Source organism: Jaminaea rosea (genome assembly GCF_003144245.1).
Source record: "Jaminaea rosea strain MCA 5214 unplaced genomic scaffold BDZ90scaffold_1, whole genome shotgun sequence".
Taxonomy (NCBI): Eukaryota; Fungi; Basidiomycota; class Exobasidiomycetes; order Microstromatales; genus Jaminaea; species Jaminaea rosea.
The window spans coordinates 2,589,624-2,616,490 of NW_020289975.1; the positions used below are offsets into that span (position 1 = coordinate 2,589,624).

Consider the following 26,867-nt stretch of genomic DNA (forward strand, 5'->3'; position numbering starts at 1 on the left):
GCTGGACCACTGCATCTCCTTTCTTCTGACCAATGCCCACCGACTGGCCCGCTGACAAGGGGCCCTGACGCCAGGCCGCCCGCAGAGGGCGTCACGGTGAGCCGCAAAACCTCTCCCAGCCCATGCTCTTCGCCCTCGTCATTCGTCAGACACGTCTGGCTGAATGAGTATCGTATCAAAGGAGAGAGGGAAAGAGAAAGCCTATACGTACAGCGCGCCTGGGGTGCTGGGCGACAATGGCGATGCGACGACAACGAGTAGGTAGCGGCCAGCTCAGCCGCGCCAGCGGTATGAGAGCGATGGGTAGAGAAGAGAGCTGGTACATGCCTCGATGACCGTCAACTTCTCGTATCGTATCGCCTCGTGACCTCGTACTCGTTGCGGTAGTCGTGAGGGAGAGGAGAAGCCGAGAAGAGATAAGCCGAGAACACAAGACACAGTTACAATGGAATCATCGAGACGGAGAAGGCGCGCACGTGAGCCGAGCGAGATGGTGTTGGTAGGCCGAGAGAAGATGTGGTGACGACGACAGCATGGTAGTGTCGACGAGCTCCTTACTTCTTGGCAGCGGCCTTCTTGGGCTTAGCAGCAGCCTGTGTTGTAGGAGCGAGAGGAGTGCGCTGAGAGGTGAGCGATGCGGTAGGCGGGAGAATGAGGCAAGACACGTGTCAGGGGCTGCCCATGATGACGAGCCCGGAGACAGAGGCGCGTACGGCTCAGCTCACCTTCTTGGCCGGGGCAGCCTTCTTAGCAGCGGGCTTCTTGGCCTTGGTGGTTGTCGACGAAGCAGCCTTCTTGGCGGGGGCAGCCTGCAAAGGACGTGGAGAGGTAATGCGATTCAGCAAGGTGTCCTGCTACATCGCATCGCGAGCGTGGTAGCAGCGGCGTCTCACCTTCTTAGCAGCGGGAGCTTTAGCCTTGGTCGAGGTGCCGGTAGCAGCCTTCTTAGCCGGTGCCTTCTTGGCGGCGGCAGGCTTCTTCTCAGCAGCGGCAGCGGGCTTAGCCTTGGCTGCGAGCTTGACACGGCCAGAGGGGCCCTTGGGGAGGTTGAGGGCGCCAGTAGAGTGTCCTCTCTGGATGGCCTTGGAGACGAGGTTGTTGAACTGAGCGTCGCTGACCTTGGTCGTAGCGGGGAACTTGGCGTGGATGTACTTCTTGAGGGTGGGTCGGCCGAGTCCGACGCGGGCCTCCTCGGGGTGGCTAGCGATGGCCTGCTTGATCATGTCGACTGGTAGTGATGAGGTGAGGAGTGCGGTGAGGGAAGGACGATGATGTGTCAGTGATTGATGTCAGGATGGGTGCTGATTGTGTCGTGATTGCGCCGTCGAGTAGATGGTGGAAGTTCGTCGGCGGGGCGGCCCCCACGCGGCGCGCGCTCGGTCCTCGCGAGGAGGGGTGTGATGATAGCGAGCTCGAGTGCGATGGCACCGAAGTAGCGATGGCGCTCCAAACACTTCGTCATTCGATGGCCAGTGGGTGCGCACCGTGGATGCCAAAGGTGCGACGACGATCGCTTGGGTGTGCGAGGCGTACCATCGATTCTGGCGCGTCGAGGGCCATCGCGACTCGACACGTCGGCATCGAGGACCAGCCTAACCCCTGTTAGCGGCCAGGGCTCGTCGCCAAGGTAGCGTTGCGATTCGAGACCAACGGAAGTGTGTGGATGCTCGGTATAGCTACCGCCTGAGCTATCCAGCCGCTCGCTACCGCTCGGTACATGCAAGAGACGAGACGATGACAGCATAACAGTGTACTCACGGTAGGATGGGCCGCTCGACGACTTGGCGCCGGAAGCCTTCTTGGCGGGGGCCTTCTTGGTAGCAGTAGACATTGTTGTTAAGAGGGGTTGTGGTGGTGGTGGTGACTAAGGTGTCGGTGAGCGATTGGTTGCTTGAAGAGACGATGAGGTCGAGTTGGTGGTGGTGGTGAGGAGGATGGGAGGGAGAGAAGGGACTGGGCGAAGGTGGGCGCGAGACTCGGCGCGCCCTTTGGCCGTCGACTCCAACTCGCGCCGTCTCCGTCTGTCCGTCCGACAAAAGCTGATGCAGCCGCGTCGGAAAGGGAGCTGAGGCACTCGGCCAGTGTACGGAAGTAGACTCGGGCAGGGGCCACACAGAGACGCATACAACGCATCAACTCGAGGGGCGGCGAGGCGTCGAGGCCGCAAGGCGGCGGCGCAGCCAGAGGCAATGAAGCAAAGGCAGTTAGTTCCTCAACCCACCACACACACACGTACAATCCCCCATATTTTGCGATACGTCTTCGTTACCACCATTGAATGCCAATGTTCTTCTCGACGATACTGCCAGATGTTCACTGCTGTCGCCACCACCAGCCTCTCGATGATTCGTTGCTTTCGCCACCGCACGCGGGAGCTGCAAAACCGCGGCGCCTGGCTGGCTGATGGGATCAGCGCGGCGGCCTGATCGCACGCGAATTCCAAGGTTTGGCGCAGCTGGCTGGCGATTCCAACTCGATAGCCGTGGCAAACTCGGGAGAGAAGTGAGGGCTGTCCATGCTCGGCCCGTGCCGCAGAACAATCACCGACGAGCTGGAGGCAACGGCAGCGGGCCCGAAGTCACCCGCCCCCGTCGTCGTTATCGCGGGAGGATATCGGCCGGACGAAGGCGGTCTGTCCTCGTGGCGACGTAGCCTTCCGCGATGTCTTGAGGTGCCGGGCATCGTCTTTCGCGCAGAGATGAGCACATGACGCTTTCGTCGGGCCCTACTCGAAGGCTCATTCTTTGCAGCCTGACTGCGGCGAAGACGGTGGTATAGCTGCTGTGAGATCATCGTCTGTCCGGAGATTTTCGCTGGATGTCTCTTGCACTCAGAATGCTTCATCGTACTCTTGAAACAGGCCGCGAGCGGCTACAATTCGACAAACATAGCATCATCGTTGGTCGTGGTCGTGCATTCAACCGTCGCGGTGTAGTAAACCTCAGCTGCGCTCGACCGCCGCGGCGAAAGCTCGAATCACGTGTGCAGCACGATGAACCTGAAGTCATTGATTGAAAGCTGCCATGACCGGTCGAATGGCACTTGCTAGCATAATGATAGCTCGGCCCAGCGTCAGAGAGCTCGTCGTCGACGAACGGGCGGTTGTGGCTTTCGCGACTGAAAGGTATCTATGTGGCCTGCAGAGTCAGTCGAGATTGCCTCTGCCCGGACAATCCTGGTTAGCTAGTATCCATCAAGGCTTCGATCACTGCTCGACCACTGCTCTGGTGGCACCATGGAGACTCAGATGCAGAAGGATTGTCATGCTGCGGACCCACATCGTTGGACTCGTACACAGCACGCCAGAGGGAAGAGGTCCCGCGCTGGGAGGGGGGGCGTGCGACCTCGTAGGTGGCTAGCGCCCAGACACGAGCAGGAGCAGTAGTGAAAATCATCTCAGCTCATGTGTGCTCGCTGACCATCTGCAGTTCGCAGAAAGCCATGGGTGATGATGATGCAGACAAGAAGTTGAAACAGGGCGTTGATTCCTCGTCGTGATCGCGATTTCTATGGTGCAGGAGCCGCTGGATCCTCCATGACCGCAAGCAAGAGCAGCGCTCGCGAGGCCGTCAGCATCCGGCTATAAGATAAATCCGGGGCAGAGTAGGTAAGGCGCTCCTTCACAGCGCTGCTGAAGTCATCCCTCTCCATTTGCATGGTTCACACGGTCTATAGCATGTGGGAGATCTCTGCCCTGATGAAGTTGCTCATTCAGGCTCTCTTTCGACTTATGAGCATCGGAATCCATCGCAGTACCGACCCCTACGAAGACAAAGATACCGAGATGTGCTCGCCGCAGAGGCAATTGCCCTGAAGTCTGACAATCATCACCACAGTGAGCTCGGAGGCCAACTTCCGCAGCGCACGTCGCGCACATCGGCAAGACTTTCGAGTAACGACCGCACGCTCAATCTTTCCCTCGTCAGCTTCATCGATGCTTGGCACGTTGCTCCCAAGCTTCATTAGATTTGATTCGCCCTGCCCATCATCATCCTCATCGCCACCGGGGCACCGTGGCGTCGAAATAGAGCTCCCCATCCTTGCCACGCCTCCGCCGGCTCGCCGCGTTCCGTCCTACCGAGGCCGAACCTCGGCCTCAGCCCCTCCATCTCGGCGTCGATGCCTCACGCAGTCCCCCGCTTTCATGCCCGCAAAATGAGCGACGGGTGCCATCTCGGTCTCGATGTCAAGGATTGGCAGAGGAGCAATGACTTGGCGTTGCCTGTCAGATGAGAGCAGTCGTATATAGAAGAGACAAGCTTTGCACTTGCTTTCTTATCATCATCACATATTTCCAGGGCTATTCGTAACCTCACGCGTCGACCGCTTGGTCTCGAGTCGAAAGAAGCGATCTAAAAGCGCCCGTCACCCGTCCCCATCGTAGACAAGTCAGGATGTCGTCGACTACAACGTCTACGGCCACAATGCCCCCTGCCGCTGGCTTCACTCCAAAGCCAACAATCAAGAGCAAGAACCAGATGGCTTCCAGCTGGCTCACGCAGGACCCCTCAACCTGGGATCGTAGCCAGCGTCTTCTCCACAAGGTACGCCGCGAGTGACGTAGATCGGTGCACGTCTAACCTTCGTCGACCTCTCGCTCACTTCTCTTGCTTAACCTCGCAGCTCGGCGCCGTTCAGTTCCTCCCGGACATGAATCTGCCCAAGTTCGACGCATCGCACCCGGTCCCTTACTTCCCCATCTGGAAGCAGTGGGCCTGGTGTCTCCCTCGCATTCTACCCCCCATCGCCGTCAACTGGGCCGTAGTCAAGGCTTTTGGCTCTTTCCACCCTGTGGCTGCTTTCCTCTTCTATGCGGCGTACCTCATCTGGTTCGCCCTCAGCACCCTCGCCCTGCTGCAACGAATGTCAGTCAGATACGGCGTCTTCGACGGACAGAAGGCGAGGGACGGCATTCCGGACGTGCTCAGTGACAAGGTTTTCTCAAGCTTGCTCTCTACGGTGACGGTCAGGCCTCTCTTTGCCACCTTCTTCGCATTCGATCGATTTGAGCTGCCCAGCATCAACCCCTGGGCGGTCGTCTTCCAGGTGGCCGTCTACGCCACGGTACTCGACTTCTAGTGAGTTAGCGCGCCTGTAGATCCCGATGAGAGCCATGAGCTTACCGCATCCACTACAATTTCTGTCTCAACAGCTTCTACTGGTACCACAGACTGATGCATGAGGTCCCCTGGCTCTGGCGTGAGTGGCGATCGGAGCGCGTAGTAACTGCGGCGACCGTAGATGCTGACGGATCTTCTCTCTTCTTGCTTCTACAGGTCTACACAGCCTTCACCACCGCACAAAGCATCCTCAAGCCGCGCTTGCGCCCTTTGCCGACGGTATTCAAGAGATTGGGTAAGTTCAATACCATCCTGTACCTTGCCGCAGCTTTCCAGAACCCACTGACACGCTTTCAATCATCCCATCATCCTTCCGGCCCCTCGCAGCGACATCCTCGTCATCCCTCTCATGACCTACTTGACCTGTTCCCGGCTCTTCCACATCAACTTCGCAACTTGGTGGGTTGCCACAACCATGATTCTCTTTACGGAGGCCATGGGTCATTCGGGCATCAGGTTGTACTGGCCGGTCCCTACTACCGGCCTTTTCCTCCAACCCTTCGACGCCGACCTGGCACTTGAGGACCACGACATCCACCACCGCGCTGGATGGAAGAAGGCCAAGAATTACGGGAAACAGACGAGGTTGTGGGACGTCATCTTCGGGACGTCCGGGCAGAGGATTGAGGGGCATAAGGCTAACATTGATTACTCGGTTACGGTTAGCCCTTGGTAGTGAATGGCCGCTATTTACAAATGTCTTGGCTCTTGGTTTGGTGACGACGGCTCATGCTTTCTAATGATATGCTCTCTTCTCTGACTCTTAGTCCCGCGTGGCCCCTGTTCACATCTGCATCTCCGCATCCTCGATCAAGTACTCAGTCCTCCTCGCCATCTGTTGGCGCCCGTACGGCAAGGCTCCGCGACCAGCCCAAGCTCCGTCCGTCAGTCCCATGAATTGGGCCGCAGCTGCCGCATCAGCAGCACCGGATGCGCCCGCCGCCGTGGCACTGGATCCGCCACTGACGCTGGCCACGATCGCCTCCCCAGCTCTTGCGAGCCCGTACCTACTTCCACCCACACCGGCCGCCCGACCCCGTGCTTCAGCAACCGCCTCGCTGACCTCCCCCTCCAAGTCAAGCAGCGCGCTCAATAACCTGCCCGCGTGAACCTCGAGGCTCTGCACGTGAAATTTCATCTCCATGCGATGCGTTGAGTTCAGGTGCGAATAGGCTGTTGAGCTGCCAAGGTAGGCGTGAGAGTAGGAGGAGAGGAGCGCGGGGTGCGCAGAGCCGCTGCTGCTAGAGGACTCGGGAGAAGTAGGCCCTGGATGCGGCTGGATCACCGCTTGACAGGAGGCGTTGTCGACCTCGAGCTTGCGTAGCGAAGGCCATTGCGAGGATTGCTCTATGCCTTGCTCCGGGTGCCGAGACGGTCCAGCCAGATTAATGGCGCCGAAAGTGCTGAGGACTTCGGGCGTAACGGACGTCTGCCATAGCGCAGCTTGATACGAAGAGCCGGGTAGATTCGTGCTCGAAGAAGCTTCCGTAGCGGCAGTCGAGGGCGCGTAGAACCAATCTCGATACACTCTGTCGAGTCCCTCTGCCACTCGCTTCTGAAAGCGTAGGGTTTGCGAGTAGCCCGAATCGTACGACGCAGGCGCCGAACCTGGAGTTGACGAGGGATAGCCAGCCCTGGACCGGGTCGTGCTCCCTATCTGCTTCTTGCTTCTAATAGTCAAGCTCAAGATCCACGTCTCGAAGGAATCCAGAGGATCGAGCTGCATCTTGTAGGTAGGCTGCTGGTACGGCCCTTTGCCCCGAGAAGCTTCAGGCGGAGCCGTTCCTGACCCTCTTGCTCTTGATCTGCTTCGCATGGAAGAGGGAGACGTGCCTCCTCCAACTTGCGAGGAGACTGGCGCTCCCCAATCGTAGGCGCTCGCTACGGGGAAGAGGTCGTCTATCCCTGCCTCGGGGATCGAGGCGTCAGAGGAGAAGTCACCGCGGTTGGCCTGCGGCTCCAAGGTCGAGTTGCGTGATGAGGAGGCTCCCCCAACTGGTTGAGCGTCACGATGGTCCAGCGGCGCAGCAACGAATGTGAAACCCTCGCTGCGACTCGCACTGCGTGATCTCGCCACTACGGAGCTGGAATGATGCTCCTCTCTCAATCGTCCCAGCAACGAAGGATGCACACCGCGCTGCATGGCCACTTCCTCTACGCTCTTGGGCGGCGCAGGCGGACCCCTCGATGAAGCTCGCGAGACCGGTTGACTGCCCTGCTGCTTCTCATCCTGGCTACTCTGCGCGGCGGGCGGCACAAAGACAAAGTTGGCGATGGTCGAGAAGACGCCGCCTGGCATCGAGTTGGTGACCCCAAAATGCGAAAAGAACAAGGAGTGTTTGCTCACGACCGTATCGATTGGTCGCTGGGCCTCGAAGATGAGCTGGGTGCGGGGCTCACGACCCTCCAGGCCACTGGTGCCGGCTACCAGGGCGAGGAGCTCGCGACGTATATGCGCATCGATGAGGGCGTGCCAGTAGCGATTGGTGCGGGCCAGGCCCTTGGATAGGGCGCGGATTGACAAGCACGAGAGGACGTGACACTGTAGTTCCATAGGAAGGCTGGCGAGGAGAGGAAAGCCTTGCAGCTTGGAAGAGGAGGGGACGGCGGCGGTCGCAGCGCCGGCGGTGAAGTTGGCCATCTTGGCAAGTCGAGTACGAGAGGGCGAGGATGAGGTATTGCGCTTCTTGTCGAGTGGCGAGCGGATGGCGTCTCTAATCTTATGGCACGCCTTGAGGATACGAGAGCTGACTTTGTTGCGAGTACGAGCTCTGCTAGAGGGCATAGCCCTCTCTACGGAGTCACGATGACGGTGCAAAATAAAGCGGTGTACAATGTACGGAGCAGGATGAGCGTGGTTATAGCGGCAAAGAGGCAACACGGCCCGCTCTCTCGCAGCGGCCTGCCGTACGGCCCGAGGCGGCTGAACGGAAATCGATGGGCCCGTGCACCCCCGCTGGGCCGGATCGGGGACGACATCTGCGACGGCGTGTCGGGAGGCGTGAATGCCGTGGCCAGGATAGAATGACCACGCTCACTCTCGTTGCGGTGTCCCGGTCGAGAGTTGATGAACACAATGTCGATGATGATAGTCAAATTGCTTGTCCGCAGGAGAGAAGACGACAGCGGCGATGAGGACGATGCCTTCCGAGGACGCGAAAGTGGAGCAAGACGAGAGAGAGTGTGAGGAAATGGATGAGTCTGACCGGTGTCTGCGAGAGGGCGAGAATGAACGGAGCAAGGTGTAGTAATACAGATGATCGGCGAGAAAGGAGAACGATAGCCTTGAGAAGCAGGGAGAGGAGCGAAGACAATAGCGCGAGAGCTAACGAAGCTCTCCAGGAGAGGAGGGGGAAATGGAGACGTCTATGAAGTGGAAGAGAAGGAGATAGGAGGGGTAGCCAACGCTTGCGAGTCCCAGAGGTAGCTGATGCGATCAAGAGAAAGGATGCGAGAAGTCGCGTCGAAATGAGGCCGAGCAGTGAGGAACGAGAGAGAGCTCCAGTGATGCTCATGATGTAGGTAGGGTAGGTAGCGCGCGTTTGCGGATCCGTCGTGTATGGCGAGACGTAGCTTAAGAGAAGAGTCGGGCGGGTTGCAGCGGGACTACAGTGGCTTGAAATGCTACAGTAATGCTGCTTCCTGAGGTCCCAAGTCTCATCAGAGAGCAGGAGGAGCCAAATGGTCTGGGTGAATCAGGAAGTTGCTATCATCGTCGCTTTGCATATTGAAGTCGTACGATGTCGAGGAGCCGTGGGCCTTGTCTGCAGAGATAGGGCTGAAGGCCATGAGGTGCGTAGGCGTGATAGCCTTGGGCGTGGCTGGACCCTCGGAGCAGGCTGGCGATGGAGACTCGCCGTGATCGAAGCGACGAAGACCAAAGTACGAATCGTCGTCGGCACTGTCGTTTTGCAAGACTTCCATGTCCTCTTGGCTGCCGCCGGCGTTGAGAGCCGTCATGTTGAAAGCGAGGGGAGACATGCCTGAGCGACGCGCCTTGCCGTGCTTGGAAGCGTGGCTGGCCTGAGAGGGCGACGCAGCCATGGCCGCGCCCCCTTGCGCTACCATTGCAGCTGTTGCCTCTGCCTGACGACGCTGCTCGCGATGAGCGGCGAAAGACGACGTAGTAGCTGGCCAGCCGCTGGAGAAGAGAAGACCGTCGGAGCCCTCTGCCTCGATGCGGGCATCAAAGGCGCGACATTGCTCATCATACTCCTTCTGCGTCGCGACAGGCGTTGAGTAGCTGCGCATCATGCCAGACGCCTGAAGAGTGCGCATTTTCGCCGACTTGGTAGCCTTGACTGTGGACGACGTCGTGGGACGCTGATGGTCGTCAGGGCGTGGCGTGCGCAGACCGTCCTCCTTCTCGCGGGCGTTGCGGGCAGAGAGCTCCTCGCTGGTAGGGGCGGGAGGCAAAGGAAGAAAGGGCGACAATGGCGCGAGCCCACCTCGAGGAGGAAGACGAGAGGTAGCCTTGCGTGGACGCGTGCCTTGGCCGAGGTCGCGTGATCCTTCGTCTGAAGGTGGATTGTAAAGAGGACCCATCTCAGAGATGGCGCGAGACTGGAGCCTGGGTCGAGTCGGCTGCTTGGCCGTCTGCCTGGTACTCATAGGGGCGATGGTGGTCATGCTGGCGCCTTATGAGGGATGATGCTCAGGACGAAGACGGTTGCCGTCTTGATCGTGGTGTCAGGGTTGATAGGAGGAAACAGCGGCGGAGGTGGACCTTTGTCCGGGAAGCGCAAGTCTTGGACGGGAGCGGACGACGCCGGGCCTTTCTTTTGTTGGTTGGTGCCGAAGGCTGAATGAGGCTGGCGACGGCGGGCTGCGAGGGCAGGGGGCAATCACGGCGGCCGACGGCTCTTTGATGATTGTCAAGAGCGGCACTTTGAAGGATTCAATGTCCCTTGATCCCGAATGTCCGCTGCCAATGTCAGTGAAAAGGACCTGTCAAGGAGATGGCGTGCGCGAGAGACGAGAGAGCTTGGTGGGTGGTGCAAAATGAGGCACCGGTGTGGAATAGGTGAGGCCGAACAAAGGAAGAAGGACGCTGTAGTGAGGCTAAAGACGGGAACGCCCTTGATAATTAGCCAGCGATCCGACTCGGAGGCGGCGAGCTCTGTTTAGCAAACCGCCGTTGTTGAGTTCAACCAGCGAGGGGGCGTCGAGAAGAGACGACGATGATGGCCGATGAAGCCGCTGAAGCCGCTGGACGCTCTTTCCCGCACGAGGGGGGCCGAGGCAGATGGGATGAGGCGGAGTGTCGATCGTCGTGGCTCTCAGAGAGAATTGAGGAGGCGACTGGGAAAAAGGGGGCGGGCAGTTGCAGGAGGGCGGAGGAACAGCAGGAGGAGGACGGAGAGGGTATTAACGGGGCAGTTGATGTAAGATAGAGTAGAGGTGAGGGCGAAAAGGAGTTGACGAATGCGATGCAAATGTTGAAGGTGATGGTGACGAGGAGAGAAGGCAAGAGGGACAGAGGAGGTTGCTACTGAGTGGACTTCGTAGTCTGGAGCGAGACAAAGCGGGGGGGCCAGTCTGAGCCACTCGCTCGGCAAAGGGCGCGGAGGTAGTTGGGCAGGCGAGCGAGCGAGCAGGGCACGCAAGGCGGGGAGGCGCAGGCAGGCTTGACGAGTCTTAGTCGCAACAGGCGCGGAGGATTCAAGGGGCCCTCAGTCAGCGGGAAGCTGCTCCTACGCCTCCTCACGACAGGTGGCCGCCTTCACGGGTCGTCATGTCAAGCGAGAAAAAGGAGGGACGTGCTTCGGCGCTTCGAGACGCAGCTTGCTCTCACCTCCAGGATCATGTCGTCGCCTAGCAGCAGTCTTAGCGATACGGGGCTGCGGGACTCAGACGGACGCCCAATGCTAAATGCTGCCGGAGACTGAGATCAGGGACGAGGGACGGGCGCGCCTGGCACTTGGGCCAACGCTAACCAAGTGACGCTCAAGCTTCGTTCTTCTTCGAGCTTGCTTTCACTTCCCATAATCGGCCGCCCTGTATCTCTCACATCAGGCCCCGGAAGCCGGCAAACGGGACGACTCTGTCTTGCCTGCGACGGCCTAAGACGCCATGATCACTCGTCGACGTAAATGGGCAACAAGCCACCCACCAAGAAGAAGGAGCCGGCAAGGCGGGCAGCAAGACGCGCGGCGCGCTCTTACGAGGTGGCTGATACTGGACCCTCGCACCTCGATGCACCCTCGCACGCACGCACCATCGTGTTGGAGCTCGGTCGGGCCCCGACTTGTGCTTCAACGCTCCGGTGGCGCTTGGGAGCGGCCAAAATCGAGTCGAGACGAGAGGCCACCACGCCCGCAATGCAACACCAACGGGGCGGGCGGCAATGACGGCCGTGCAGCGTGCGAACTTGGTCACCTTTGCGAGGAGCGACGACTACGTTTGGACCCGACGTTCCCACAAGAATGAAGCCGAGAATAAGCCCTCATGAAAAGCTACGAAATGCAAGACGCTTGCGTTCTCTCGAGGGCGGAATGCTTGCACGAAGGTTGCGAGAAGGTCGGCTGCGTCAATGATCCCGTCCGTCTTCGTCTGGGTGTTCCTCTTTTCGCCTCACGTTAGCTTCTTCTGGCGACGTGTCCACGCGCAAGGGGGAGGAGATGCACGAGCGTGGGCAAGATTATCAAGCTACGGCGCTGTCTGCGATGTCTGCACGCAACCCAACGCACCGGTTCGCAGAGGTATTAGTTTCATCTGCTGGCGCACTGCTCTGCACGCACTCAGATTGAATGGAGTGAAATTGAGAGACAAACGGCGTCTCGTGCAGACCTTGGAAGGAGGTGGGCGAGGGGTCTTGCCTGCCTGCAAGGGTAAAGAGACAGCCGCTTCGATCATTTGTATGGACCCTGCGATTTACGGAGTCGCATGATCGCGTCGGGGCGAGCGAGAGACCCTTGCTTCCTTCTCACTTAGGGAATCACAAACTGCTCTATCCTCGCCGCTCCCGTCGCACCCGCTGCTGCTGATCTCGAATCATTGTCCCGAGGAGTCCGACACCTCGACGTGTGAACTGTGAAGCTGGCATGTAGAAGACGGGCAAAGCGGGACGTTGTTCACCCTGCCATCCGACGCCAGACGTGCGGAACTCGCTCACACTCGCTGCTCACGGCCCATTGCTGCTGTCGACGCTGATGCATTATGGAGTGGTGTGTACCTGATACGAATCCTTCATCCACCCTGACTACCCCACACTTCCTCTCTCCTTCCCCTCCTGTTCTGCTTTCCCCCATACAATTGCTGATGACACTAAGAAAGAACCGGGGAATGTGTGCGTGATAAAGATGCGCCGGGTGAAGGGAACGAAGGGAGGGACAGAGCCACTGGCGCTGAGATGCTGGAGATGAAGAAGATGGTGATGATGTTGAAAGAGAACGGATCATTTGCTGGTGTGCTATCGCCGCTTCTTTACATCATTCCCCCCATCCCGCCCATCCCACCCATTCCACCCATTCCACCCATGCCGCCAGGTCCGCCAGGGCCCTTCTCCTCCGGCGCCTCAACGACGCACGCTTCGGACGTGGTCAGGAGCGACGAGACGGAGATGGCCGAGGTCAAGCTGGATCGCACGACCTTGAGCGGGTCGAGGATACCGGCGTCGATCATATTGGTGTATTGGCCCACGCTGGCATCATATCCGTAGGCAAAGTCGTTGGTGCTCTCGAGCAGCCTGCCGACGACGACGGAGCCCTCCTCACCTGCGTTCTCGACAATGGTGCGGGCAGGGCGGGTGAGAGCGGCACGGAGGATAGAGACACCGAGCTGCTGGTCAAAGTTGGCCGTCTTGACCGAGTCGAGGGCAGCCGTCGCCTTGAGAAGGGCGACACCACCACCGGGGACGATGCCTTCCTCGACAGCAGCGCGGGTAGCGCAGAGAGCGTCATCGTAGCGGTCCTTCTTCTCTCCGACCTCGACCTCGGAGCTGCCACCGACCTTGATGACGGCTACACCACCCGAGAGCTTAGCGAGGCGCTCTTGGAGCTTGGTGCGATCGTACTCGGAGGTAGTGTTGTCGTTGATGGCCGAGCGAATCTGCTCGCAGCGGGCCTGGAGCGAGTCCTTGTCGCCGTTGCCATTGAGGAAGATGGTGTCCTCCTTGGTGATGGTGACGGACCCGGTGCTGCCGAGGAGGTCAGGGGTGGCCTGCTCGAGCTTCGTCTCGAGCTCGTCGGAGAAGACCTGGCCACCAGTGAGGATGGCGAGGTCGCCCAGGATGGACTTGCGGTTGTCACCGAAGCCGGGGGCCTTGACGGCGCAGACCTGCAGCTGGCCACGCAGCTTGTTGAGGATGCAGGCGGCGAGGGCCTCACCGTCGATGTCCTCGGCAATGATCAGCAGGGGGCGGCGGCCCTGAGCTGCGGCCTCAAGCGAAGGAAGGATATCCTGGAGAGCAGAGATCTTCTTCTCGGAGAGGAGGATGAGAGGGTTCTCGAACTCGCATTTCTGAGTCTTGACGTCAGTGATGAAGTAGGGCGAGATGTAGCCGCGGTCGAATCGCATGCCCTCAGTGATCTCGATCTCGTCCTCGAGAGTGCGGCCTTCCTTGACGGTGATGACGCCCTCCTTGCCAACCTTCTCCATGGCAGTGGCAATGAGCTCACCAACGTGCTTGTCGCTGTTGGCCGAGATGGTGGCGACCTGGGCAATCTCGTCGGACGTGGTTACGGGCTTCTTGTTGGCCTCGAGGAAGGCGATGACGGCTTCAGCTGCGGCCTGAGTTCCCCTGCGCAGGTCCATGGGGTTGCATCCCGCAGCGACGTTCTTGACGCCCTCTGCGAAGATGGCGCGGGCGAGGACCGTAGCCGTCGTGGTACCATCACCAGCCGTCTCGTTGGACTTGTTGGCAACGTCCTGGACGAGGCGAGCACCGAGATTCTCAAACTTGTCCTTGAGAGTGATAGCCTTGGCTACAGTAACACCGTCCTTGGTAATCTTGGGTCCACCGAAGGCTGCGCGGGCGAGGGGTGGAGAAGGAATGAGGATCAGAAGGGGACCAACTATAGTGCGATTGCTGCGCCACACTCACCCTGCTCGATGATGACGTTGCGTCCCTTGGGTCCAAGAGTGACCGAGACGGCGTTTGCGAGAAGGTTGACACCAGCAAGCATAGCCTGACGTCCGTCATTGGAGAACTTGACCTCCTTGTGAGCTCCCACAGGTCGACTTGAGCTGAAGCTCCTCGCTGACGAAGCCGCCGAGGCAGCTGCGAGGGTCTGGCGCAGCGACACGGAGCGAGTTGCTGCCGGTGATGACGATGATGCGGCTCGCAGAAGTGACATGGCGGGCGTGAACGTGAGTGATGGTGAGAAGGAAAGAATGGAAGGATTGCGTCGTCGCAGTCGCAGTCGCAGTCGCAGTCGCACCAGACTGGAGGACGTCAGTCGTCGTTGGATCAGTCGGCCCTTCCCCGGCTGACAGACAGAACTGCAGACTGCTTGCGCTCGACTCTTCTCGCTCTTTGGCCTAGGCCGCTTTCTCAGGCCCGCTCGACACAAAAGTTGGCAAAAGTCGTCGGACTGGCGCTTCGACGAGCTTCGGGCGGCGAGGGCCATTGTGGGCGGGCGGACAGGCCGGCCGGTGGCTGCCTGTGAGCAAGCTCTCTCTCCGCCCTGGCTTCGCAGTCTTGCAGCCTCGCAGCATCGTGGACGACGTCGACGTCGACGTTGATTCTTCCCATCTCACCACTACCAGTGAACGAGCAGCAGCAGCTCCACAATGGTGAGACGGCGGCAGACGCTCAGGTAGATGGCAGTTACTCCGCTGAGACCTAACGTCATGTTGCGCCCACCCCGCGTCAGGCCTCGTCAACGATTCGCTCAATCACCAGCGTCAAGCCGCTCCTGGACCGAGTCCTTCTCCAGCGCTTCAAGCCGGAGACCAAGACGTCTTCGGTGAGTGCGAAAGAGGGATTCAAGTAGCCGCATACCGTCATCAATGACTAATGTCCTCTTGCTTGCATCTGTGCCAGGGCCTCTTCCTCCCCTCATCAGCCACCTCGTCGCCCCTCCCCGAGGCTAGCGTCATTGCGACTGGCCCTGGCGCCCCGAACAAGGACGGTGTCATCCAGCCTCTCTCGGTCAAGACCGGTGACAAGGTTCTGCTCCCCAGCTGGGGCGGTCAGAGCATCAAGGTCGGAGATGAGGTGAGTAGGCGCACGGCCGAGTGGACTGGGGGGAGCGTTGCCACGCTGCGAGGTAGTCGCCGTCTGCCAGAGAGTCCGATGGCTACAAAGGGCCTGGAGCAGCTGCTGCAAGGCGCCCCTACGAGCTTGTAGCTCTCTGCAACGTAGCAGCTGCGACCTGATTGGCTGCAGACAGGCTGTGGTGGCGCAGACGTATCCAGACTCTCCGCCGCAGGCCTCTTCGCATAGGTCGCCACTGCCTTCTACATCAGCTTGCTGACCCCTCATCGCCGCTTTCGCCTCGCCAGGAGTACCTCCTCGTCAAGGACAGCGAGATCCTGGCAAAGATCAACGAGAGCGCTTAAGTCTGCCTCGTCTCTTCTTGCCCTCTCCTCATTGTCACCCTTGAACTCCTAGCATATGTTTATCCGTTGATCAGATGGGATCTCAGCGACGTTGTCGCACGAAGCGTGTGGTCGCAATGGCCATCAGCGACGACGATGGTCGCCATTCACTGTAATGCAAGCATAGCTGACCGCGTATCGGCGGTGGCTTTTATTCACCTCTCAAAGAGTCGAGAGCGCTTCCGAAGTGCAGCCTGCCTAGAGTGTGCCACAAAGGTGTGGAGTGTCGTCGTAGCCGCCTCACGACATCTCTTGTGACGCAATCACTTGCAGAGACGGACCCTTGGCAGAAAGGACGCCATCACACTCCGTCTTGGCCGAGACATTCTCCTCGGCTTGCTTCAAGACCTAGCTGACACAGCTTCTTGCTTATGATGTCCTCCGTCGCATGTCTGTCGCTGTCCTTCTCGTGTCGATTAGACTTTCTCTCATCCACCCTCTTCTTCACGCCTCTCTCTTGCTCATGCTAACAAGCCCCGCTTCTCGACGACGTCGGAGCACGGTGACGAGCGTCAAAACGCGTGGGCTTCGGTCGCCACGCGATGCGGTCCAACAAACAGACCTCGAAGAAGCAGGCGTGTCGACGGCGGGCGCGTGGGCCGGAGGGGCGAGAGCGAAGCAGCAGCAGCAGAGCTTTCGTCGAAGTCGAGGTCGAGGTCGGGGCGAGGCGAGGCCAGACTGGGCAGCCCGCCCGTCGACGACGTCGCCCCTCTGGGCCTCTGGCTCGCTGCTGCTGGCTCAGAGAGTAACACCTCGACTTCGCCCGCCCGCTCGACGACGGCACACCCGCTTCGTCTCGCCTTTGTCTCTTTTCACCATCACTCCCACCACTGCCCGCCCATCTTCCTCGACCCTCCTCTCCGTTCCTCTCACACACACACTCCCTTGTGGCAGCTGCTTCTTCTCCTCGTCGCTGTCTGCAACGCAAGTACCACTGCTCCTCGCAATCAAGCGTGCCTGAGAATTGACACCTTTGGAAATGTGAGCACACGCGCGAAGCCAAAGCGCGAAGATTGGGTAGCGATTGCGGTGGTGATGGGCTGGCGGGCGTACCTCGACCACGCGGTCGTCTCAGGGCAGGGCAGCAAGGGCGTGTTGTTGTCGGCGGATCGATGAACAAACAGTCGCGCAACCACGCCGCCATCTCGAGAGCCAATCGCTGACCGCATCGTCTTCCTTCTCTCCTCCAGCTTCCTCTTCCCAACCCCCCCACTACAGATCTGCAATCATGAGGGAAATCGGTGAGCTGCCTTGGCATTTGTTGATGATGACGCTCGCCCACTCACGCCTTGTGATCTTGCCCGCCCTTGTGCACGCGCAGTCCACCTCCAAACCGGCCAGTGTGGTAACCAGATCGGTGCCAAGTTCTGGGAGGTTCTCAACGAGGAGCACGCCATCGACGCTCAGGGTAACTACCACGGCAACACCGATCTCCAGCTCGAGCGCATCAACGTCTACTACAATGAGGCCTCGGGTGCCAAGTACGTCCCTCGTGCCGTCCTCGTCGACTTGGAGCCCGGAACCATGGACTCGGTGCGATCCGGCCCCATTGGTGGTATCTTCCGTCCGGACAACTTCGTTTTCGGGCAGAGCGGTGCTGGTAACAACTGGGCGAAGGGTCACTACACCGAGGGTGCTGAGCTCGTCGACTCGTAAGTAGGCGCGCGCGCGCCGAGACGAAGGTTTGGACTGATGGCACGAGGAGCATGCTGACAGTGAATACCTTCCTCCCTCTCTCCTTCTTCGTTCGCACACAGTGTCCTCGATGTCGTTCGCAAGGAGGCTGAGGGCTGTGACATGCTGCAAGGTTTCCAGATCACCCACTCGCTCGGTGGTGGTACCGGTGCCGGTATGGGTACCTTGCTCATCAGCAAGATCCGTGAGGAGTACCCTGACCGTATGATGGCTACGTGAGTCGGCGCGCCAAGCAGCGTCAAGAAGATCGTTTCGCAGCAAGCTCACCTCCTATCGTCGCTCGCACCCTTAGCTTCTCGGTCATGCCCTCGCCCAAGGTCTCGGACACCGTCGTTGAGCCCTACAACGCTACGCTCTCGCTCCACCAGCTCGTTGAGAACTCGGACCAGACGTTCTGCATTGACAATGAGGCCCTCTACGACATCTGCTTCCGCACCCTCAAGCTGTCTACCCCCAAGTACGGCGATCTCAACCACCTCGTCTCCCTCGTCATGTCGGGTGTCACAACCTGCCTGCGTTTCCCTGGTCAGCTCAACTCTGACCTGCGTAAGCTCGCCGTCAACATGGTGCCCTTCCCGCGTCTCCACTTCTTCATGTGAGTCGTCACAGCGCAGAGGGCCAAACATTGAGCATAGTCTAATGGACTGACGCCGCCTATACCATCCCGCTCGTTCTCACAGGGTCGGCTTCGCTCCCCTCACCGCTCGTGGCTCGCAGCAATACCGCGCTGTCTCGGTGCCGGAGCTTACCAGCCAGATGTTCGATGCCAAGAACATGATGGCCGCCTCTGACCCTCGCCACGGCCGCTACCTGACCGTCGCCGCCTACTTCCGCGGCAAGGTCTCGATGAAGGACGTCGAGGACCAGATGCAGTCAATCCAGACGAAGCAGTCGTCGTACTTTGTCGAGTGGATCCCCAACAACATCCAGACGGCGCACTGTGACATCCCTCCCCGCGGCCTCAAGATGGCCGTCACCTTCATCGGCAACAACACGTCGATCCAGGAGCTCATGAAGCGTATCTCGGACCAATTCTCCGTCATGTTCCGCAGGAAGGCCTTCCTGCATTGGTACACTGGAGAGGGTATGGACGAGATGGAGTTCACTGAGGCCGAGTCTAACTTGGCAGACCTGATCTCTGAGTACCAGCAGTACGAGGCGGCTACTGGTGAGGATGAGGAGGGGATCTACGAGGGTGAGGAGGAGGAGGTCATCGAGGAGTAAGAAGCGCAATAGACACAGCGCAGTAAGAAGAGCAACAGTGAAAGGAGTCTTGTCCCCCCCCCACAAAGCCCCCTCCCTCTGGACGTCATCATCATCAACTTGGAAGGCGCGCGCCAAGTCGCCGTCGACTTTGCTGCCCCGTCTTCGCCCTTGTCCCTTTGCCCCGACCTCTTCTTCTTCTCCTCTCTTACTTTCTTTGCGAACTCTTCTTCTTTTTCCACGCTCCCTAATTGATTCCACAAAGTCTTCGCGAGCCAGCGTGCGGTGAATGATGGCTCGGGGTTAGCGCTCCTTACGACCTGCTCTCGAGGCTGGCTCCTTCTTGCCGCCGGCTGAGGGGGGCGGACAGAGGCTGCGCTGCAGGGTTCACGTCAGCTCCTGGCTTTTTGGCCCGCTCTTCTTTCACGTCCTGACCATTCGTCACACTTGGATCCGCATGGAACCCTCATCATCTCTTCGTCCCTGATTGTCTCCTATTTCATTCATTCATTCGTCCGTCATGTCCACCACTCGCGCTGACGAACGGACCCCACTGCTCGACGACGACGGCGGCGGCGGCGGCGGCGGCCGCAGCAATGGCGAGCCTTCTCAAGAAACGACCCTTTCCACTCTGCCTTCCCCATCAGCTTCAAAATCCACCACAAGACAAGTCGCACCCGACCTCCTCCGTGGCGTTCTCATGATTCTGATGGCCCTCGACCACACCTCCGTCTCATTGGGAGCATACCCGCATGGAACTGGAACGCACAGCGAGGAGGCTAGCGTGCCTGTTACCCAGTGGAGCGCTCCGCTGCCTTTCGCAATGAGATCCTCGACGCACATGGTCGCTCCGGGGTTTAGTCTATTGATGGGCATGGGGATAGCGTACTTCATTGAGAGCGTGAGTTGCGCGGACAAGGGAGACGCAGCATACATAGGAGCGGATTGACATGAGACATGAGCTGACCTTTCGTGACCCTCGCGAACCGCAGCGCTCAAGACAGGGCTGGACTGTCACCCGTCAGCTTCGTCATATTGCCGTGCGTACTCTGGCCATCCTGCTAGTCAATTATGCATCCGTAGGCGTCAGCATGGCCACCTGGACCGGCAAGTTTCTGGTGGTGCCCAACATAATTCTTGTGGCATTGGCCCTCGACTACCTGTTTGTCGGGGTGCTCTACGTGCTGCATGTTGCGTATGTTGAGCCGTGGCTGAAGAGAACGTTCAGCAGGCGGCAGGGCAGATGTGAGGCAGACGAGGATGACGAGTCTGCGGTAGCGTCATTGGGCGAAGGAAGCTCTTCAACGCTCGTCACCGTCGCGGTGGACGCGTTCCTCGTCCTCCTCGCCGGCGTCACCCTCTCCGCCAATATCTTGACCTCAGCCCATCACGGTGTCTGTCCGGCAACACAGGGACACGCACACGACCACATCAGCGCCGCAACAAGCGATGCTCCTACGATCTGGCTCCTCGCGGGCGGACATACCTTCCAAGCAGCAGCAGCAGCATCATCTTCTCGTCCCTCTTCACCGCCCGAGGTCTGTCAACACCCAGGGAAGCTCCTTTACAACTTCCTGTTCCAGCAAGTCACCTGCCTCGACCAAGGGATTCTCTCCGGCTTTCCACCAGTTGGGTGGCTCTCCTTCGTCATCTTCGGTGTAGCATACGGGCGATGGTTGCTCGCTTCCCGCAAGCGCAACATCAGCGCACAGAGCATCAACGCTAGCCTGGCAGTCGTGTTCGCTCTGCTCTTTGTCTCGACCAGACTAGGCCAGTGGGGCAACACATCGACGCATTGTCTTTCCACCCCGGACCAGCTCGCCCAGAAAGCTGGCTCCAATCCTTACCTGGCAAGCTGGCGCTCATTCGCCTACATAGTCAAGTATCCTCCCGATGCAGCCTTTGCCTTTGCCACGCTTGCTGGCAACTTCATCTTGCTCGCTCTGTTTGACGTCGCCCTCTCCACTGGGCCCTCTCTGATCAAGAAGAGCCTGCAAAACCCGTCCAACATCCTGCTAGCGTACGGAGTCCAGCCCTTGTTCTTCTACGGCGCCCACTTCTGGGTTTTAATGACGGTGCAGGCGATCTTGCTATACAGTGGTCTGGCGAAAAGGAATGCAGAGGGCAGGCCCGAGGTAGGCCTGGGCTGGGTCTTCTTGGCCGGCTATGCCACGGTGCTCGGCGTGATGTGGCCGCTATGCGTTGCGTTTGGACGATTCAAGCGCAGGCAAGGGGGCGATAGCGTGTGGAAGTTCCTCTAAAGACTGGAACTTTTTTTGAAATTGGAATCGTTTAATGTGTAGAGTCTCTCAACCATGACGGCGAACGTGACGATTGGGCGTGATTGGGCGTGAGCGTACGACTTGATGCATTGATTCGCCACGTGGCTCTTCGTGGTCGGTGCGCGTGCGACGTGGACCCGCTCCTCGACCTTCGCACCTCAGCCAACCAACGCACTGCATATCATCATGGTGAGCTGCGAGCCAAGCATAGGGCATATCAGCGCGCCGGAACTGACTCGAACAACTTTGCCACCGCTATCAGGCTCCATCAGCAAACGCCAACGCGGGAGCGGCGGCCGACGGGCCTCGCGCTATTGAGACTCTGCATGAGGATATGATTGTGAGGACGAGGCGGAGGCGATGACGACGACGACCAGGAGGGTAGCTACGATCTTCAAGCGACTGACTCGATGCTCTCTTTACTTCATACCCTCTGTTTCTCCTCGCTCTGACAGCACGATGCCCAACTCGACTACTACGGAAAGCGCCTCGCTACCTGCTCCTCTGACCGAACGGTCAAGGTATTCGACGTGGTTGACGGCAGCGCCTCTGGACAAGGGACTACGCTTCGCGGGTTAGTAGCGCTATTCCTCACGCTCTTTCTCCTCATCTGGAGTACTTGCTCACTCTCCTTCCCTCCTGCTCCTCGTCCACAGCCACGAAGGCCCCGTCTGGCAAGTAGCCTGGGCTCACCCCAAGTTCGGGCCCATCCTTGCATCTTCCTCGTACGACGGCAAGGTCATTATCTGGAAAGACAATGGCTCCGGTGGAGCGGCGACGGCGCAGCAGCAGCAGGGATATGGGGCATATGGACAGCAGGGATACGGCGGGGCAGCGTATGGAGGAGGAGCGGCTGGAGGTTGGACCAAGATCAAGGAGCATGCACTTCACAGCGCGTCGGGTGAGTCCGCGAGTCCTCCAGGGGACTTGAATCGCTCTCCATCAGCCAACTGACGCCTTCTTATGCCGCGCTCTCGCAACCAGTCAATTCAATCTCCTGGGCCCCGCACGAGCTCGGCTCCATCCTCAGCTGCGCCAGCTCGGATGGAAATGTCTCCGTCCTCACGTTCAACGATGACGGCTCATGGTCGGTGGACGTGGTTGCCGCTCACCCTATGGGATGCAACGCTGTCAGCTGGGCTCCGGCGACTGTCCCTGGCTCCCTGATCACGGCGCAGCAGCCAGCGACGGCAGCGAACGGAGCAACCGGTGCTGGGCAGGACGCAGGGCAGACTCGCACCGTGAGGAGGTTCGCGAGTGCCGGGTGCGATAACGTCGTCAAGATCTGGGAGTACAGCGATGATCCGCAAGCAGGTGTGGACCCTTCAGGCGCAGGAGCTGGAGGTAGATGGAGGGAAGTCGAGCAACTCACAGGCCACAGCGACTGGGTCCGTGACGTAGCCTTTGCGCCCAACGTCGGTCTCCCACGCAGTTATCTCGCCACATGCTCGCAGGACCGAACCGTCCTCGTATGGACTCAAGATGGGCTCGAGGCGCCGTGGAACAAGACGGCGCTCAACCCTACTCCCGGGGCTGGAGCGGCTCCTGGTGGGAGTGCGACGGGGGGCAAGTTCGCGGACACAGTCTGGAGGGTGAGCTGGAGTGTCAGCGGGAACGTTCTGGCGGTGAGCTGTGGAGATGGCAAGGTGACGCTTTGGAAGGAGAATCTCAAGGGAGCGTGGGAATGCTGTTCAGAGATGGATTCGTAGTAGGCGGCGCGATCCATGTAGAGGGCTGGGAATGATAGGCCCCTGCAACGAAATAAGATGCCATGTTCGATCGATTGCTACTTCGCGACGTGTGTGGTATCAAGGGAGCAATGATGCGATACAAGCGAGAGACGAGTAAGGGGGATAGACGGATGCTGGGGCTATTGACACTGAAGCGATGAGGCAAAGACGATGATGCAGATCCGGTGTGAAAAGATGCATAGATGCTATGAGAGATGTTGCGATGATGGGCAAGCTCAGTTGCCGCCATTCTCGCCCCCCTCCTGACGCTGCTCCTCCATCATCTTGGCGCCATCCTTATGCTCATCGAATTGATAAATGGGCAAGTCGAAGAGCAGCCACGTCTTGACGAATTGTGGCAGCGGCTTGTATACGGCAGGCGGCATCGGGATAAGAATGCTCGTCCTGTTCTTGTGAGCCTTGTACCTTCTCCAGGGGTCTTCTTCACGCTGCGTCTTGCCGTAAGGCTCCAAGGTCTCTCCTTTGCTCGACATCTCGAAGTATTTCTGCTGCGTGGGCTTCTCTGCGGTCGGCATGCCCGAGAGGAACATGAGGAGGCCAAAGGTAAAGAGAGGCGAGACGACGGTGCCCAGCAGTGCGGAGTGGCCACGGTTTGAAATCTCAGGCTGAGCCGCAGGCGAGATACAGACGAGGTAGATACCCAGCCAGTTCATCATCTCGCCAAAATAGTTGGGGCGCCTCGACCAAGCCCATGGTCCTACATCGGTAATTGCGCCCTTTGGTGGCTTGACGACTGACTTGAAGCGGTACTTGGAGATGTCGGCCCAAGACTCGATGCCGAGGCCTAGTGCCCAGATGATAACACCGATAATATCCTTGGCCGTACCGAAAGCGGGTCCACGCGTGCCGCCGTAGCCGTCGACGTCGCGGGTTACAGAGGGGGAGTTGAGTACATTGATCGGCATGGTAATGGTCCAGACCCAAAGGAATTGGAAGAACCTGGCGTGGAGCAGAGAAAGACGGGTGTCAGTGAACTGTAGCTTCGGGCAGAGGATGGAGTGTCAGTGGTGCTCACCAGAATCCGGCGAACTTGAGAGGGTTTCCCCTCATCTGATCGAACCTGGAGTCGCCTCCCATCTTTGCGATCCTGAAGAGCTGGAATCCGCCGAGCCTAGCTGCCCAGAGCATCCCAAAGATGGAGGCGACGATATTACGCGCCGTGTACGCTGCACCGAAATTGAGCGTGACGAGGACGAGGAGGACAGTGGTCAGTGACGACCAGAAGTCGGTAATGATGTCGGTGCCCAGCGTGTAGGCAATGGTGAAGCCGACGACTTGCATGCCGGCTGAGAGGATGGCCGTGAGGCCCAGGTAGTAGGCGTCGAGTGCCGCAACGAACATGGCGGGCGAGGTGACGACGAGGTGGTGAGTGACAAGAGAGAAGTGGATCGCTGTAGGCGTCGCGACTTTGTACGTCGAGAGAAGGAGAAATTATCGGCTTGGCTCAGCTGAGTGCGGATCTCGGGACCCGCATACACGAGGTCGAGGGAGCTCAGCTGGACCCTGACGATGAGAAAAGTGGACTCCACAAGCAGCAAGCCAAGCCAAGCCAAGCCAAGCCAAATGGGTCGATGCGTCGTAGTCTACCTCTAGCTTAGCCAATGTCGCCTGTGACTAAGGCCCGATGCGGCGGCGCGACTGCGTCATCTCTCATCCGCTGCCGCGTGGGCGGCTACTCTTGCGGTACGAGGTGGAGGCGATGGCACGCAAAGGATCGAGCTCTAAATCAGAGATCGGCTTAGACTAGCACACACGCGAAAGGGCAGAAAGCATAGGCCGGGCCTGCTAGTAGTCGGAAGGGGCGGGCCAATTGGAATGACAAGCCAGTATTGAGACTTGACATCCTACTCCTACTCGTGACATCCGTATCCAAGGCCACGGGCATCATTACCACCCTCTTCTCCACCAAGACCACTCGACTCGGTGCATCGGCGCTGCGATCGTCTCTCATCAGTGCTACCGCGCAGCATCATCCCGCCTGCTCGCGACTAGCACAGAGTCACCAGCTCGCTCATCCTCACCACCTTCAACAACTGCTGCGCCCTCTGGCTACTCGTTCAGCACCATTATCCACCATGGCTCCCAAACGTCAAGCAGCCAGCAAGAAGTCTCCTTCGCCCGACGCAGATGAGAAGGCTCTGGACCCCACCCTGGCCGAGCATGGCGACGCGTCTGATGGCGAGATGGCTCAGCCGGCAAAGAAGAGAAAGACGTCAGCAGGCTCAAAGAGCAGCAAGGATGACAAGAAATCTGGAGAATACGGAGGAGCCCCGCTCAATGACGATGATGGAAAGACATTCAATGCAAAGAGGAACGACTGGAATCCTAATCCGGGAAAGTTGCCAGAGGATGGAAAGACGCCACTGGATCAGTTGAGGGAGGAGCTAGGCAAACAGAAAGCTTCAGAGGCTAAAGATGGGAACGTAATCTGGTGAGTCGCAGGATTGTGTGCGCGAGAGCCAAGAATATTACTGACCTCACTCATTGCTATCATTCTCGCCCTCGCGCAGGTTCATGGGCATGAAGTCGCTCCGCATCGAAGACAATCGTGGTCTTGCCCACGCCTCGTCCCTTGCAAAAGAGCGTGGCGGCCATCTCATAGTCGTCTTCTTCATCTCACCAGGAGACTGGAAGATGCACGACCGAGCACCGCAGCGCATCGACTTTGTCCTGCGCAACCTCGCCGAGGTGCAAAAGCAGCTTCAAGAGCTCAACATACCCCTCGTCATTCACACACAGAAGAAGCGCACAGACATACCCAAGGATATGGCTCGCTTTGCCAAGGAGTGGGGAGCTACCAGCGTTGTGGGCAACATCGAGTACGAGGTTGACGAGTGCTGGCGCGACATTGCGGTGATCAAGGAGCTCTCCAAGTCAAACGTCCACGTCGACTTCCTCGAAGACGTCTACGTCGTCCCAGCCGGCGTCCTCAAGACGGGACAGGGCAACCAATACTCCGTCTTCTCTCCATGGAATCGCTCCTGGACGGCCTACCTCTCTTCGAATCTGGACCTCATCGAAGAGTCACCACTTCCTGAAGCAAACGACGCCTCGATCCGCAAAAAGGGGGGCAAACTTGCCCCTCTCTTCGACTCCAAGGTGCCCAGTAGCGTCGAAGGGTTCGAGTGCGAAAACGTCGATTACATGAAGAAGCTCTGGCCCGCTGGCTCGCATGCCGCACGCACCGTACTCGACAACTTCATCAAGCGAAAAGGCGGCGAGAATGGGATGGACGCCCCCGCCACGGGAGACTGCTGGGATGACGTGGGGCCCAACGCCAAAGAGTCCCGCATTGGCAGGTACGGCATTGGTCGTAACCTCGTCTCAGAGAATGGCTCAAGCAGGCTCAGTCCTTACCTCTCCGCGGGCGTCATCTCTGCACGCGCCTGTCTGCGCGCTACCATGAACTTGGAGAAGGGCAAGCTCAAAGTGGGTCGCTCGACGGGCGTCGAGATGTGGAACACCGAAGTCTCCTTCCGCGACTTCTATGGGCACGTGTTGGCCGCCTGGCCTCGAGTGAGTATGCAACGCAACTACATCCTCAAGTACGAGGCCGTCGTGTGGGAGAACAACGAGGAGCACTTCAAGCGATGGTGCGAGGGGAAGACGGGCTACCCCTTAATCGACGCGGGAATGCGTCAGCTTGCCCACTCGTCGTGGCAACACAACAGGGCGCGAATGGCTTGCGCCATGTTCCTGACCAAGCACCTCCTCTGCGACTGGCGCTGGGGCGAACGTCACTACGCCCGCCATCTGATCGATAGCGACCTGGCGTCGAACAACGCTGGATGGCAGTGGTCCGCTTCCACCGGTACGGACCCCCAGCCCTACTTCCGCGTCTTCAACCCCACCAGCCAAAGCGAGAAGTGCGATCCTAATGGGGAGTACATCAGGCATTGGTTGCCTGAGCTGAGCGGAGTCAAGGGAAACGCGATTCATGAGCCGTTTGCGCGATTGAGCAGGAGCGAGTTTGAGAAGCTCGACTACCCGAAGCCCATTGTGGAGCACAAGGCTGCGAGGGAGAGGGCGCTAGCCAGGTTCAAGCAGCCTGGGTCAACCTAAGGGGGCCATGAAGTAGGGTCGAAAGCTCAAAGTACATCTATCTTTCCCAATCATTCCCCATTGTCGTGCGACATCCCCCCCTCTTCCTCTCTCGATTATCACATCTACTCGCTCTCTCTCTTGCTCTCGTTTAATACAACGTCGTCGATTACTCCATCACACCCGCAGGAGCGTCTTCGAGTCACAATTTGTTTGCATTTCAATTTTTCGGG

General features: G+C 58.9%; 11 protein-coding genes across 11 annotated transcripts; 6 read left to right on the forward strand and 5 right to left on the reverse strand.

The window, feature by feature from the left end:
* Positions 1–459: 459 nt before the first annotated feature.
* BDZ90DRAFT_229978 (hypothetical protein) lies at positions 460–1,898 on the reverse strand. The gene is made up of 4 exons (XM_025505295.1): positions 1,759–1,898; positions 894–1,228; positions 726–809; positions 460–593 (listed from the first exon to the last, which is right to left on the reverse strand). Exons 1-4 carry the CDS (start codon positions 1,829–1,831, stop codon positions 555–557), a joined length of 531 nt encoding a protein of 176 aa, XP_025365596.1. The 5' UTR covers positions 1,832–1,898; the 3' UTR covers positions 460–554.
* Positions 1,899–4,162: 2,264 nt separating this feature from the next.
* BDZ90DRAFT_229981 (hypothetical protein) lies at positions 4,163–6,004 on the forward strand. The gene is made up of 5 exons (XM_025505296.1): positions 4,163–4,544; positions 4,624–5,078; positions 5,153–5,199; positions 5,277–5,355; positions 5,448–6,004. The coding sequence occupies exons 1-5, from the start codon at positions 4,425–4,427 to the stop codon at positions 5,794–5,796; spliced, it is 1,050 nt and encodes a 349-aa protein (XP_025365597.1). The 5' UTR covers positions 4,163–4,424; the 3' UTR covers positions 5,797–6,004.
* Positions 5,745–7,988, reverse strand: BDZ90DRAFT_229982 (hypothetical protein). Its single transcript, XM_025505297.1, has one exon. The coding sequence runs from the start codon at positions 7,903–7,905 to the stop codon at positions 5,905–5,907; it is 2,001 nt and encodes a 666-aa protein (XP_025365598.1). The 5' UTR covers positions 7,906–7,988; the 3' UTR covers positions 5,745–5,904.
* Positions 7,989–8,780: 792 nt separating this feature from the next.
* BDZ90DRAFT_258033 (hypothetical protein) lies at positions 8,781–9,749 on the reverse strand (the record flags this gene model as incomplete). Its single annotated transcript, XM_025508024.1, has 1 exon — positions 8,781–9,749. One exon carries the CDS (start codon positions 9,747–9,749, stop codon positions 8,781–8,783), a length of 969 nt encoding a protein of 322 aa, XP_025365599.1.
* A 2,506-nt stretch (positions 9,750–12,255) lies between these two features.
* On the reverse strand, positions 12,256–14,541 carry BDZ90DRAFT_277403 (chaperonin GroL). Its single transcript, XM_025509004.1, has 2 exons — positions 14,164–14,541; positions 12,256–14,086 (listed from the first exon to the last, which is right to left on the reverse strand). The coding sequence occupies exons 1-2, from the start codon at positions 14,414–14,416 to the stop codon at positions 12,546–12,548; spliced, it is 1,794 nt and encodes a 597-aa protein (XP_025365600.1). The 5' UTR covers positions 14,417–14,541; the 3' UTR covers positions 12,256–12,545.
* Positions 14,542–14,837: 296 nt separating this feature from the next.
* BDZ90DRAFT_229985 (putative heat shock protein 10) lies at positions 14,838–15,785 on the forward strand. The gene is made up of 4 exons (XM_025505298.1): positions 14,838–14,855; positions 14,936–15,028; positions 15,106–15,279; positions 15,567–15,785. The coding sequence occupies exons 1-4, from the start codon at positions 14,853–14,855 to the stop codon at positions 15,621–15,623; spliced, it is 327 nt and encodes a 108-aa protein (XP_025365601.1). The 5' UTR covers positions 14,838–14,852; the 3' UTR covers positions 15,624–15,785.
* Positions 15,786–16,478: 693 nt separating this feature from the next.
* On the forward strand, positions 16,479–18,808 carry BDZ90DRAFT_229986 (alpha-beta tubulin). Its single transcript, XM_025505299.1, has 6 exons — positions 16,479–16,643; positions 16,853–16,903; positions 16,984–17,314; positions 17,420–17,572; positions 17,650–17,952; positions 18,038–18,808. The coding sequence occupies exons 2-6, from the start codon at positions 16,891–16,893 to the stop codon at positions 18,579–18,581; spliced, it is 1,344 nt and encodes a 447-aa protein (XP_025365602.1). The 5' UTR covers positions 16,479–16,643; positions 16,853–16,890; the 3' UTR covers positions 18,582–18,808.
* Positions 18,809–18,971: 163 nt separating this feature from the next.
* BDZ90DRAFT_229987 (hypothetical protein) lies at positions 18,972–20,868 on the forward strand. Its single transcript, XM_025505300.1, has 2 exons — positions 18,972–19,461; positions 19,553–20,868. The coding sequence occupies exons 1-2, from the start codon at positions 19,081–19,083 to the stop codon at positions 20,819–20,821; spliced, it is 1,650 nt and encodes a 549-aa protein (XP_025365603.1). The 5' UTR covers positions 18,972–19,080; the 3' UTR covers positions 20,822–20,868.
* Positions 20,869–21,005: 137 nt separating this feature from the next.
* BDZ90DRAFT_229988 (WD40 repeat-like protein) lies at positions 21,006–22,577 on the forward strand. The gene is made up of 5 exons (XM_025505301.1): positions 21,006–21,031; positions 21,105–21,182; positions 21,298–21,416; positions 21,499–21,743; positions 21,827–22,577. The coding sequence occupies exons 1-5, from the start codon at positions 21,029–21,031 to the stop codon at positions 22,549–22,551; spliced, it is 1,170 nt and encodes a 389-aa protein (XP_025365604.1). The 5' UTR covers positions 21,006–21,028; the 3' UTR covers positions 22,552–22,577.
* A 27-nt stretch (positions 22,578–22,604) lies between these two features.
* On the reverse strand, positions 22,605–23,963 carry BDZ90DRAFT_229989 (DUF1295-domain-containing protein). The gene is made up of 2 exons (XM_025505302.1): positions 23,612–23,963; positions 22,605–23,535 (listed from the first exon to the last, which is right to left on the reverse strand). The coding sequence occupies exons 1-2, from the start codon at positions 23,932–23,934 to the stop codon at positions 22,809–22,811; spliced, it is 1,050 nt and encodes a 349-aa protein (XP_025365605.1). The 5' UTR covers positions 23,935–23,963; the 3' UTR covers positions 22,605–22,808.
* A 465-nt stretch (positions 23,964–24,428) lies between these two features.
* Positions 24,429–26,865, forward strand: BDZ90DRAFT_236341 (hypothetical protein). The gene is made up of 2 exons (XM_025507293.1): positions 24,429–25,024; positions 25,104–26,865. The coding sequence occupies exons 1-2, from the start codon at positions 24,669–24,671 to the stop codon at positions 26,653–26,655; spliced, it is 1,908 nt and encodes a 635-aa protein (XP_025365606.1). The 5' UTR covers positions 24,429–24,668; the 3' UTR covers positions 26,656–26,865.
* Positions 26,866–26,867: the final 2 nt, after the last annotated feature.